General features: G+C 36.2%; 2 protein-coding genes and 1 long non-coding RNA gene across 4 annotated transcripts in view; all 3 read right to left on the bottom strand.

Moving 5' to 3' along the window:
- Positions 1–12,364, bottom strand: part of LOC123673159 — a 46,241-nt gene that overhangs the window by 15,396 nt on the left and 18,481 nt on the right. The gene's annotated exons all lie outside the window — the stretch shown is intronic.
- On the bottom strand, positions 3,570–5,268 carry LOC123673158. The gene is made up of 2 exons (XM_045607615.1): positions 4,771–5,268; positions 3,570–4,708 (listed from the first exon to the last, which is right to left on the bottom strand). The coding sequence occupies exons 1-2, from the start codon at positions 4,835–4,837 to the stop codon at positions 3,606–3,608; spliced, it is 1,170 nt and encodes a 389-aa protein (XP_045463571.1). The 5' UTR covers positions 4,838–5,268; the 3' UTR covers positions 3,570–3,605.
- On the bottom strand, positions 10,917–11,355 carry LOC123673160. Its single transcript, XR_006746436.1, has 2 exons — positions 11,199–11,355; positions 10,917–11,146 (listed from the first exon to the last, which is right to left on the bottom strand). It is a non-coding gene; the product is annotated as an uncharacterized LOC123673160 (long non-coding RNA).

Genomic DNA, 12,364 nt, shown 5'->3' with positions numbered 1-12,364 from the left:
AACATGAGAAGCATTACCCCAAAAGATTATCCCATATGATAGAATTGACTGGAAATTAGAAAAGTATACAAGTTCCAACAAATCAAAATCAACCTGATTTCTCAACATAAAAAGCATGTAACATACAGAATTTAGTCTTCCTCTAAGTTGTTCAATGTGAGGTCCCCACTTCAAGTGTTTATCTATTACAATTCCCAAAAAAACAATACTATCCTTGACCATGAGATTATTACCTGAAATATTTATAGACAATGGATGGTGCAGCTTAGATCTTTCACTATAAAAGAACATACATTGTGTCTTGTCGATGTTCAAGATGAGATTGTGGTTACGAAACCAGTCTCCCACCGACTTCAGTACATTATTGGAGTCTTCAATAGCTGTTGAAATATTAGAGGATTTTAGCCTATAGTTGGTATCATCTGCAAACATCCCCATTGAGTGCCTTGCTGAAACTTTGGCCTTTGGTAGCCGATTGATGTAAACAATAAACAGGATCGGTCCAGGAATACTTCCCTGCGGTACGCCCATAGTAACCTCTCTCTCCTCCGACGTCAATACTTCACCATCCACCTCCATAGCAACCATTTGCTTCCTGGATGACAAGTAGCTCTCCATTAGTTTTAATTCATTATCTCTTATTCCACAATCTTCAAGAATTTCCAGCAATCTTCCGTGCTCCACACAATCGAATGCCTTGGAGAGATCTAAAAATAATCCCATAGGTACCTCATAGGTATGTATAATCTGTATTTATTTTCTAAAATACTTCTCAATATTTGACAATCTCCAAAATTTATTTATTTCTTCATTTATTCATTCATTTATTCATCTATTTATTTATTTATTCATTTATTAATTCATGTATTTATGTGGGCTTGGTTAATCGATCGTCTAGAGGTATGATTCGATTACCTGGCCTTTCGTCTTTTTCTCCGTGAATTTGTTCGGTTTAAGTAATAATTAAACTCTTTCGAATTATTTACATCTATTTACAAAGCCTCACTTATATAGTACAAACTGAGTATTGAGAAGATCTTAATTATGTCTTAATTACAAGTTTCTCACTACGGTACTGAATTTCGTCTTCTCGTTGAGTTTTAATTACTCGAAACGTCTTCGAGTATCACGTCTTCGTCGTTAATTCTAGTTTCGGCCGTCTCGTCTTTAACTCGTTCGCGACTCGTCTTCATCTAGTCCGTCTTTTCGTCTTACGTCTTAAGTTTCAACTGACTAGACTTACTCTTACTTCGACTTAGGTTGACCCCAGAACTTTACCCGTCTTCGACTTAACTTGAACTGACTCTCTGCCGATTGGAACTTACTCTGTCTCGCATATCGACTTCCCTTCTTTCGGCTTGACCACACCCTTAGGGAAAGTACCATCCCCTAGTCCAATGAGAATTTTGCCGTACCGCCCACAAAGATATTCGCGGATTCCTGGAAATCGAATATTCTCGAAGGACTAGTACCTGATACACAGATGTAACACATCTGGTACAACCGTCTTGTTTTCGAACTTTTCCAACCCCCAGTAAATCTCTTCAAGATTTACAACTCCATGACATATCTTCGACACCTCGAAGAATTACACATCCTTTTTACATTATATGTACAATAACAATTCGTTCCCTGTGAATTCATTGAAACTGTCATGCCCTCGACACTTGAAGAAACTAATAGGTCTCCAAGCATCCTGTTGACCATCTTAATTATTTAGAGTGAACAATAACTGGATCCTACATTTATGTATTCATTTGTTTATTCATTCATTCAATAAATCATTTATTTATTCACAAAAAACAAGTGGATGATTATAAACCCATCATCATTAAATTAATTAGATTAAACCTCATGGCAAAACCATGTGATGTTATGCAAACCATCTTCGATTTTGAAACGCCCTTTGAAACGATCATAACTGACCGTCCGAGTGCAATGAGTTCATATGGTTCACCGATGGACCAAAATCAGAGAGAGGTACTGGCATTGAGGTATATAGGCCTAAACTGAGGATCTCTAAAGCCCTTGGAAGTAAGCCCTCTATTTCAAAGACCAAGATACTGGCTGTTTTCGTATGCGCTCAGGAGTGTCTTAAAATGAACCTCAAGGGGATGATTGTCTACATCATCATGGACAGCCAGACTACCCTGAGATCTCTAAGTTGTACTGCCAGTTGTCTCTGTTGACCTGGGAGTGCCGTAACACAATGAAGCAACACTGGCCAAAGGCAATAAAATTACTCTACTATTGGTACAAGGACACTGCGGTGTTGAAGGAAACGAAAAAGCTGATGATATTGCAGAAAGTGCACCAAGGTGCATGTTGGACCTGAGCCTTTCTGTGGGCTAGGAAAAGACCAATATGAGGCAGTGATCCAGCAATGAGAGTTGAATAACAGGATAACCCACTAGACAAACACTTCTGGACTTACTCAGGCCAAGAAATACGTGATGATTTCAACTTACTATGCCGGAAAGCTTGTGAAGCTGTCACGAGCTGAGCTTCGGATGATGGTGGAACTGCTGACAGGCCACTCCCGGTACAAACATCATTTGTACCGAGTGAGAAAGTCAGCAGATCAAATTTGCAGGCTCTGGGGATCAGAAGCAGACCTCCTTGGGTTTCCATGAATGAGTAGGGTAGAGAACAAAAGATCTACATGGTCGCAGTTCCCGGAAAGCTTACCAAGCCACAACGACTCCAGTTCAAATAATAAAAATAATTGTGAGGCTGCTATGAGTGGAATAATGTACCGAGAAAGGTTTCAAGAACGGCGATTTTGACGTGAAAGACAAGCATGGCGGTTGAAGAGAGAAAATTATCGAAGATGCAGAATTGGAGGCATTAAGACTCGTGTCAAACTCAACAAGAATTGGCAGGATCATTGGGAGTGAAGCAACTAGCCATTTCAAAATGCCGGAAAGTCATGAGAATAATTCAGAAACAAGGAAATTGGGTGCCGTAGGAGTTTGAGCCGAGAGATGTTGCACGACGTTTGTTTGCTTGTGAACAGCTGCTTGCAATGCCAAAACGGAAGAGAAATTCTGATTTCGAAATACCCCACTGGTCACAATTTATCTGTGGTACTTTTAGACGTAGGCTGTTCGAAATAATTGTAGGTTTAATTTTTATTGAAGTTTCGAAATGTTTTCAAGTCTACTGTCAATTAACGGATCAGTCTACAAGTCATCCGAAAGGCACAGCAATTTTTGAAAAATGACATTAAGTCAATGTTCTCAAACGACATGGCATGTATTTTTTCGCCTTTCGGATAGCCTGGTCAGTAGTTTTTATTTTTTGTCTAGATATATTCTGCCAAAGATAAAGAAATTTCATAATGCTTGGCATTTCATGTTTTGCACTAGGGCTCGAGGCAAGACCCTTCGAGAAGTGTAGGTCAGCCATACCTACAATCGTATTTTATTCCTTTTCGACCATGTGCCGAAAAATCAGTTTTCATTCTTCCACCCCTGAAATTGGATACTGGTGTCGTGTGGATGATAGATAGATAGATAGATAATGCTTCTTTATTTCAAATAAACAAATACAATGTTATACGAAGAAAAAATTTAAGTGAAATGACGTCATACATTTACAGGCCCTTATACCGCCCCTTCGAAATATTCTGCCAGACTATATGGCTCTAACATTACTAATAAATTCTTTATTCTATTCCTGAATAGTTTGTAATCTGTTATACATTTAATTTGATTAGGCAACTTATTGAAAGCTCTTATACTCATGTAAGATGGACATTTCTCTGTTAATGTTAACCTATGTGCAGGAAAGTTTATGTCTAAAGATCTTGTGTTATATAAATTTAAATTCTCTTCTGTAAAATTGTGCCTATTTTTGTGCAGAAACAACAAACATTCGAACAAATATAGACCAAAGACTGTGAAAATATTCTTATCCCTAAATTTTCCCCTACAAGATTCCCTAAAATTTAACTTAAAAACTATGCGGAAAGCCCTTTTTTGTATCAAAAATATTTTATTTAAATTTTCATTATTTCCCCAAAATATTATTCCATAATTGTAATTTGATTCAAAATTCCCAAAATAAACTATTTTTAAAGTTCTTTCATTCATGTATCTAGTGATGGATCTCAATGCAAAACATATTCTACTTAATTTAATTGACAGGATCTCAGTGTGTTGACGCCAATTAAGAAATTGGTCAATGTGTACTCCCAGAAATTTTACACAATCTGATAGCTGAAAACTGTACCCTGGCCAACTTATAATATTTGATTTTTCTTTTTGTGATCTGCTTGTATCAAATAGAATAGCTTTTGATTTACTTTCATTTAATATTAATTTATTTTGGTCAAACCATGTCTTGGACTTAAAAAATAATTGACCAGCTTTCCTTGTTAGTTCTTCGAAATTTACATCACTTACTAATAAACTGGTATCATCAACATAATTAACAACAAATTCTTGAATTTTTAGCAATAATACTCCTAGATCATTAAGATATATAATGAACAAAATACCTCCGAGTGTACTTCCTTGGTCAATTCCTGTAGAGCGAGTTAATATTTTAGACTTGGCAATTACATTATTTTGAGTGATAGTTACTCTCTGTTTCCTGTTAGTTACAAATGATTTCAACCATTTGTTTGCATTTCCTCTTACACCATAACATTCAAGTTTTTGTAAGAGATATATTGTATCTATTGAGTCGTATGCTTTGGACAAATCTAAAAATATACCCAATGCCATTTTATTATGCTCAAGCTGTTGTATTATGTACTGCACAAACCAAAAAATTGCTGTTTGAGTTGAGCGTCCTCGAAGGTAACCATGCTGGGCGTCGGTGAATATCTCATTCTTAACAAAAAAATTCATCAGCCTCAATGACATCAACATTTCAAAAATTCTTGAAAATCCTGGTAATAAACTTATAGGTCTGTAGTTGTTTATATCTTCTGGTTTTCCATTCTTAAATAATGGTTTTATTGATGCGAGTTTCAGTGATTCGGGAAAGATGCCATATTTGAAGGAGTTGTTGACGATGACAGACAATATTTCACTGACAGCTGGTAATGCTAACTTAATTATAATTATGGGAATTTCGTCTTCTCCGCTGCTAAATTTGTTTTTTATTGATTTGACTAGGTTTTCAATTTCTGTAGATGTTGTAGGTTTTAGATAAAAGGATTTATTAATGGTTTCCATATGTGAAAAATCTGCAGTTGTTATGGGTAAATTATTCATTAGGGTGGTGACTATGTTGTTGAAATGCTCATTAAATTCATCACTAACCTCCTCTGGTGTTCCTTCTACTTGACAATCCTTCACTTCTCTAACGCAACCTGTGATTTCCTTACATATTTGCCACATAGTTCTACTTTTGTTGTCCGACTTGTTTACTCTATTTTCATAAATCCTTTTTTTTTCTTCAGCTAATGCATTATCATATTCCTTATTTGTCTTCCTGTATTCCTCTGTGAATAAATAGCCTTGCTTATTCAACATGGAGAGAATATCCAGTCTAGCTTTTATAGCATCTATCTTGGGTGTTCTGTAGATGTTTTTATGTTTTTTTCCAACGTATGGTTTTTTAGGGAAATTTTCATTGAATATATTTCCAAACATAGACACAAAAGTATCCCACTGCTGGTTAACATTGTTTTCATCAATCTCTTTCACAGGATTCCAATCCTGATTAAATAATTTTTTCAGAAATTCTTCCTTCTCTTTTTGTCCAAAAAATCTTCGATGAGAAATATTATTATTTTTTATTGCTGTCCAGTTGGAAGGTTAATTTTTGTGCTTGGTGATCAGATAAATGTAAATCGAAGACAAGACTTTCCCATTTTATAATGTTTGTAAAGATGTTATCTATTGAAGAGCTTGATGTATTTGTAATTCTAGTCGGTTCATTAATAGTTGGATTGAGGTTGAATGATTCCATAAGGTTCATAAATTCCGATCTATCTTTGTTCATTTGCAACATTTCTATATTAAAATCACCCGCAATAATGATAAGTTTATTTTCTTGATGAATTTTGTCCAGAATATTTTCCAATTTGAAGAAGAAAGTTTTCATATCCCCATTAGGTGGCCTATATATTGTGAGAACTATCACACTTGTGTTCTCTCCATGAAATTCCACTGCTGCACATTCAATATCCCCACATTGCGAGAATTTTTGAATTTCTTTTCTTGTTTTTCCTTTGATTGATTTATGCAGATAAACTGCTGAAACTGTGAAACGAGCCTTAAACATTTCTAACAAGTTATAGTTAAATGCCTATATTTTTTTTTATTATCGGTCTGTATGTCGATCTATGTCCGCAAATCCTTATAACAGCCATTATTCCCACAAAATTCTTATCTGAATGGATGAAATTGGTCGTCGGTATCTGGTAGGGTTCAAAGATAACCGCGTATAAATTTCAGTCCTTTCGAATAAACGGAGCTCGTAAATTTATCGTAAAATCAATATCCTGCGTTTCGCCAGTCCAATTTTAATGAAATTTGGTACAGTTATTCCGTACGGACCGTAAAAAGTCCCATACGAATTACAACTCTTTCATGTAAACAGTACATAATGAGCAAAGGCTAACATGGAATACCCAAAACTCAATATATCACGTTTAGCTGGTGTGATTTCCATAAAATTTGATATAACAATTGGGATTAAATCATAAATGGTTTGATATAAATTTCAGCTAGATGATTACGAGTTCGAGTGTATTGTCTTTGAAATTTTCCAACATGTCGATGACAATTCTCAATAAGTTCATACCTTGGTGAAGTATTCAATCCACTTCTAACTCTCTTCAATGCATATTTCTGAGATCCATTCCCTTCATATTGAATCCTGAAATACTGTTGTTTGAAATCACATTTTCGAAGAGATGATCATAACATTGGGGCTTTTGATTGCCTCAAAATAAGGAAAAGTTTTTTGTTGATGTGATTCTTCAGAAACGAGACATGAATATTCGAGTCATTCTATAAACTTTTGAGGTATCGAGTTTTCTTGGGGTTTATTAAAACTCTGATGGACGACAAACGAGAACTTTATAGTGGTACAGCACTTGAAAACATCCTCGAATACTCTACTAACTCAACTGGTCATCACCTCGTAACTTACTCTACTAAACTCCTCTTTTCCCAGTTTTATATCTGGGTTATGAACATAAAATTATATTGTAGACCATAAATTTCTTCTTCCTTTTCTTATTCTCTAAATTGTATGCCTGCGAAATGGTATCATGGAGCCTGCACACTAAGTAGGGGAAAGATATTCTCTATTGTATTTTCCTGAGAACCTTATGAATGAGAAAGTTGTATGCACAAGTACTACGAAAGACCATTATTACACTAATACGGGTACGTTTATATTCAGTATGTTGATAACAATTTCGGCTAGACATTCTGTTTAATTGCTTTATATCGCCACGAATTTATTCCATTTTCTAAGAAACTATTGGGTAATTTTTTTTCGATATTCTGTTTCGATTTGCTTTGGTTCTGGTGTTTTACCTATTGATCTTGAAATTGAAGATATAAAGGGTGTTTTTTTTAGAGCTATAGAACTTTAAATTGCAATAAAACAACGATGACATGAATTTTATTCATCAGCAAGATAATCTCGTGGCATTACATTATAAATATGATTTTTGGCATAAAACCGCCACGGCTGTCTCGGATGTAGTCCAATCTGGACGTCCAATTTTCGATGACTTTTTCCAACATTTGTGGCAGTATATCGGCAATAACACAGCGAATGTTGTCTTCCAAATGGTCAAGGGTTTGATGCGTATCCGCATAGATCAATGACTTTACATGGCCCCACAGAAAGTAGTCTAGCAGTGTTAAATCACAAGATCTTGGAGGCCAATTCACAGGTCCAAAACGTGAAATTAGGCGGTCACCAAACGTGTCTTTCAATAAATCGATTGTGGCATGAGCTGTGTGACATGTTGCGCCGTCTTGTTGGAACCACAGCTTCTGGCCATCATCGTTGTTGAAGAAGTACGGACCAATGATTCCACCAGCCCATAAAGCGCACCAAACAGTCAGTTTTTCTGGATGTAATAGTGTGTCGACATACACTTGAGGATTAGCTTCACTTCAAATGCGGCAGTTTTGTTTGTTGACATAGCCATTCAACCAGAAGTGCGCTTCATCGCTAAACAAAATAAAATGGACGTAGTGCGCGATACGTATTCCGCACAGAACCATTAATTTCGAAATAAAATTGCACTATTTGCAAGCGTTGTTCAGGCGTGAGTCTATTCATGATGAATTGCCAAACCAAACTGAGAATAAATGACTTGAAAGCTGTTAAATCGGTCGCCATCTTGAACAGGAATGCCAACTTATAACATACCTCGAAAAAAAACACCCGTTATTTCGTTCATTATTATGAAATTTAGGTGTCGTGTGGGTACTCACTTCACACCGCGTAAAGCATTTGATAGTTGAGATATGTGAGCAGAGTAATAAAATAGATATATGCCTTCTCTTCACTTTTCTGAAGCTGAAATCTTTGGCTTGTTTTCATTTACATCGAAATCTCACAATAAAATACTACAGTTACAAATTAACATGAGATAAAGTGTTCAGTGTATCATTATAGAAGGCCTATATCTTTATGCATTTTATTAATTTGAGAACGTGCGTTACGTCAACTGGTGTGTCATAGTCGAGCATATGATATATTCGGCATAAATGGAGAATATCGAACTCTTAAGTGACTTGGGAAATGCACAGGGGAAAAAATGAATCAATAGTCTAAACACACCAATTTTCTACATTCAGGATGTTGAAAATATTTCATTCGATTGAATTTCGCAACTATGAGTTTTGACAACATCTTTAATTGGAACGTGAATTGTTTCTACGCGAAAGTTCAACATAACGAACCTTCCATTTCCAATTTTCCCTCGATTCCATTCGATCCGACAGGGAAATGGAAAAAAGAGCCATGAAAAATTCATCGTTGGAAAACAGTTCCCGATGTTAGAATGACGGCCCTCGGCGCGTTCACTATAAAAAACTAATATGCAGCAGGTAACAACCAGATACTCGCATGGAATTGCAGTTGGTTTTTTGGTGGGTAAGGTTTCGAACGACATTTCTATAGGTATACGTACCTAATTTTATTATAGGGAAGACTAGAAATGATCGAGGTTATTTCGAAACAAATTGGATTGTGACGGAAATACTGATATATTTTTCCTTTAGCATCACATTCTATCCAATACAGAATTCTCAATTGCTAATGAAATACAATTGTCAATTTTTAATTGTGTTCGATCGGTCGATAATTTTGTAAATTTCTAAATTTTGAATGGAACGATAGTACTTAGCGCATAAGTTTAGATTATGCACAAGGCAAAGCGGATGGGTTCAATGAATTTTTTTCAAGCATAGGCAGTCAAATGGTTGAAGAGATTAAGAAAAGAGCTAAGGGGAGAAATGAAAGACTTTGGGATTCAAATAAACCAAAATTTTGCTCTGCATCATCTTCTTTTTACATCAAACCAACGACAGTTAAAGAGATAATCAATCTCATAGCTACATTGAAAAACAATTCGGCTCCCGGACCTGATGGTATAGCAGCTTCGCTGATCAAAAAAATACACGCGTTCATATCCATTCCACTAGTTCACATTATAAACATCGTCTTTTCAACCGGCAAAATACCATCGGAATGGAAGGAATCCTATGTTTCTCCCATCTTCAAATCAGGTGATCGAACCAAAATGACAAACTATCGTCCGATATCTGTTATTAATAACTTTGCTAAGATATTTGAAAAATGTTTGAAAGAAAGATTAACAAATTACATGGAACGTTTTGGTTTAATCAGCGCTAGACAGTATGGTTTTAGAGAGGGTTTGTCAACAGCAGATGCCATCGAGGAGCTCACGAACAATATTAGGTGCGCCTTAAATGATGGAGAGAAGGTTTTGGCTGTGTTTTTGGACTTAGCCAAGGCATTCGACACAGTAACGCATGATTTGTTACTCGAACGTTTGGAAAACTGTGGATTCAGAGGTTCTAGTCATACATTATTTGAGGTCTATTTAAAAAATAGAAAACAGAGTGTAAAAATTGACGATAAACTCAGCAAGCCAATCTTTGTAAATACTGGTATACCGCAGGGAACAGTTCTGGGGCCATTACTGTTTCTTATATTTATAAATCAACTCTCCTCGATTCCAAACCTGGACAAAGTTTCTTATGCTGATGACTCAGTGATTACTTTTAGAGGTAAAACATGGGAGGAAGCACGCAAGGCGGCTGAAGGGGGTTTGAGATTTGTTGACACTTGGTTAACGGAAAGCTGTCTTAGTCTGAATGTGGCGAAAACAAAATTCTTAACTTTTTCTCTCACAATGAGTACCCAACCAGATGACCGCCTTCTAACTATCCATACAACCCACTGCATTAATAATTCTAGTTGCAACTGTCCTTGTATAGAAAAAGTAGATCATGTTAAATACCTGGGCATCTTCATCGATCAACACCTCAGGTGGGATAGGCATATCATCTATCTGGTGGATAGACTCAAGGGTATGTTCCATACTTTCTACAATTTGAGATATGTTCTTTCGTTGGCTGGAATTATTAGAATTTATGAATCAATAGTGGTGTCAATTTTGAGATATGGAGTCGTGATATGGGGAAGTGTTCTAAATAGTCATTTAAAAAAATTAGAAATCACACAAAACACCGTGTTGAAGATTATACGTAAGGTGGGAAGAAGATATAACACCAATAAATTGTATTCTGAAATCGGAGAACTTAATATTTGGCAAATATACATTTACGAGAACATCTTGAATCAGATTAAGAGAGAGAAGACAATGATTAATCACCCATACCCAACTAGATATGCTAGCAATCAAGCAATTATATTGCCACACTTTAAGAAAACACATGTTCTACACAGTTCACTTTATCATGGTCCTAAGCTCTACAGCCATCTACCCATATATTTGAAAAGCAACATCAATACGAGGAGCAGGAAGTATAGAAGTGAGCTCAAAAAATATGTAATGGAGAATTCAGTCAATTTGTGTGGCATCCTCTGTGGGGGGTGATGGTCGGTATTTTTCACTTTTCGCATTTGACTTGTTGTGAGAAGATTCCTGGCCATGTCGGAGTTCACACTGAAAAGGAGATTATCCTAATGAGCACACTTTGTAATTAGAATTATTTCACCTCTGGCGTCATCTCGGATAATAGTTATTAAGATATTGTTGTGTAAATATATGAATGTACAGAGAAATAATGTATCGAATTTTATTCATGCAAATATTTGAGGGCTCTATTGACATACAAGCTTGCTTAGGTCATAGAGTTTCTCATAGTTTTACCTGTGTTTTGAACATGTATTTTTGGGATGAATAAATTTATTATTATTATTATTATTATGTTTGACTATTTGGGTGGTTCGAAAGTGGTGAAACACGATTATTATTATTATTCACTGAATCAAGGCCGTTGCGGCTCTGTTAGCCATTTGGGAACTGTGACCAATATGATCTTTTGTTCTGAATCCAGGTTCGCTGATTTGCTGACTCGCCGATTGCTATACAAAAGGGATTTGCACCGACAGTGTCCTGTCAGCCGTCCCACCATTACCCAAAGCTTAGCTCGTGGTAGCTTCAGGAGCTTCCTGGTATAGGTCGGTGGAACCATCACAAATTTCTTTGCCTGAGGAAGACCCGGAGTGTTCCTCCACAGGGTTTTTTTTCCCACTCCCATTGTTGGATCATTGCCTTGTATTTATCTTTTCCAAGCCCACAGAAGGTCTCAGGTCAGGACCACCAGGTTTTAACCTTGATGTCCTTTTGCAAGTTTCTTTTTTTTTCGTTCTCTTCAAGCTAGTTGCTTTATGGTAATACGGCACTCCCATATCAGTAGAGGTTATATGATTCCAGGTATCTCAGCGTGACCTGGCTGCTCATAGTAATACCACTCTGTATTTTCAAATGAAAAATGTCCAATTTTCATGTGATAATCATAATCTCCATGAAATTCGAAACACCCCACTAATTATATGGTTATAATGGCTTAGACTAGAAAACATATCTCGAAAATCGTTCGAGATCTTTGTATGATTTGTTTTTGGATTCCCAAGAAGGTTTCACGTCTTCTTAAAATTTTCAGATCAATCATTGTGCACCCATATCGGCATCGAACGTCACTGATAGTTTGATACTTGATGATATACTTGCAGTAATTTCTCGTTGAGATCACTTGAAGTATCTCGGATAGCTGAAAGAAAACATTCCGTTTTTGGATACATCGTACATCTTTGCAGTTTTTCTTGCATTGTCTGGTGGTTGTATGAAAATTGATCCTTGTGAAGTTGTAACGGTGTT

The sequence above is a fragment of the Harmonia axyridis genome, chromosome 2 (assembly GCF_914767665.1).
Source record: "Harmonia axyridis chromosome 2, icHarAxyr1.1, whole genome shotgun sequence".
NCBI lineage: Eukaryota > Metazoa > Arthropoda > Insecta > Coleoptera > Coccinellidae > Harmonia > Harmonia axyridis.
Note: the sequence above shows the minus strand (reverse complement) of the source record. Positions and strands in the feature narration are given on the sequence as shown.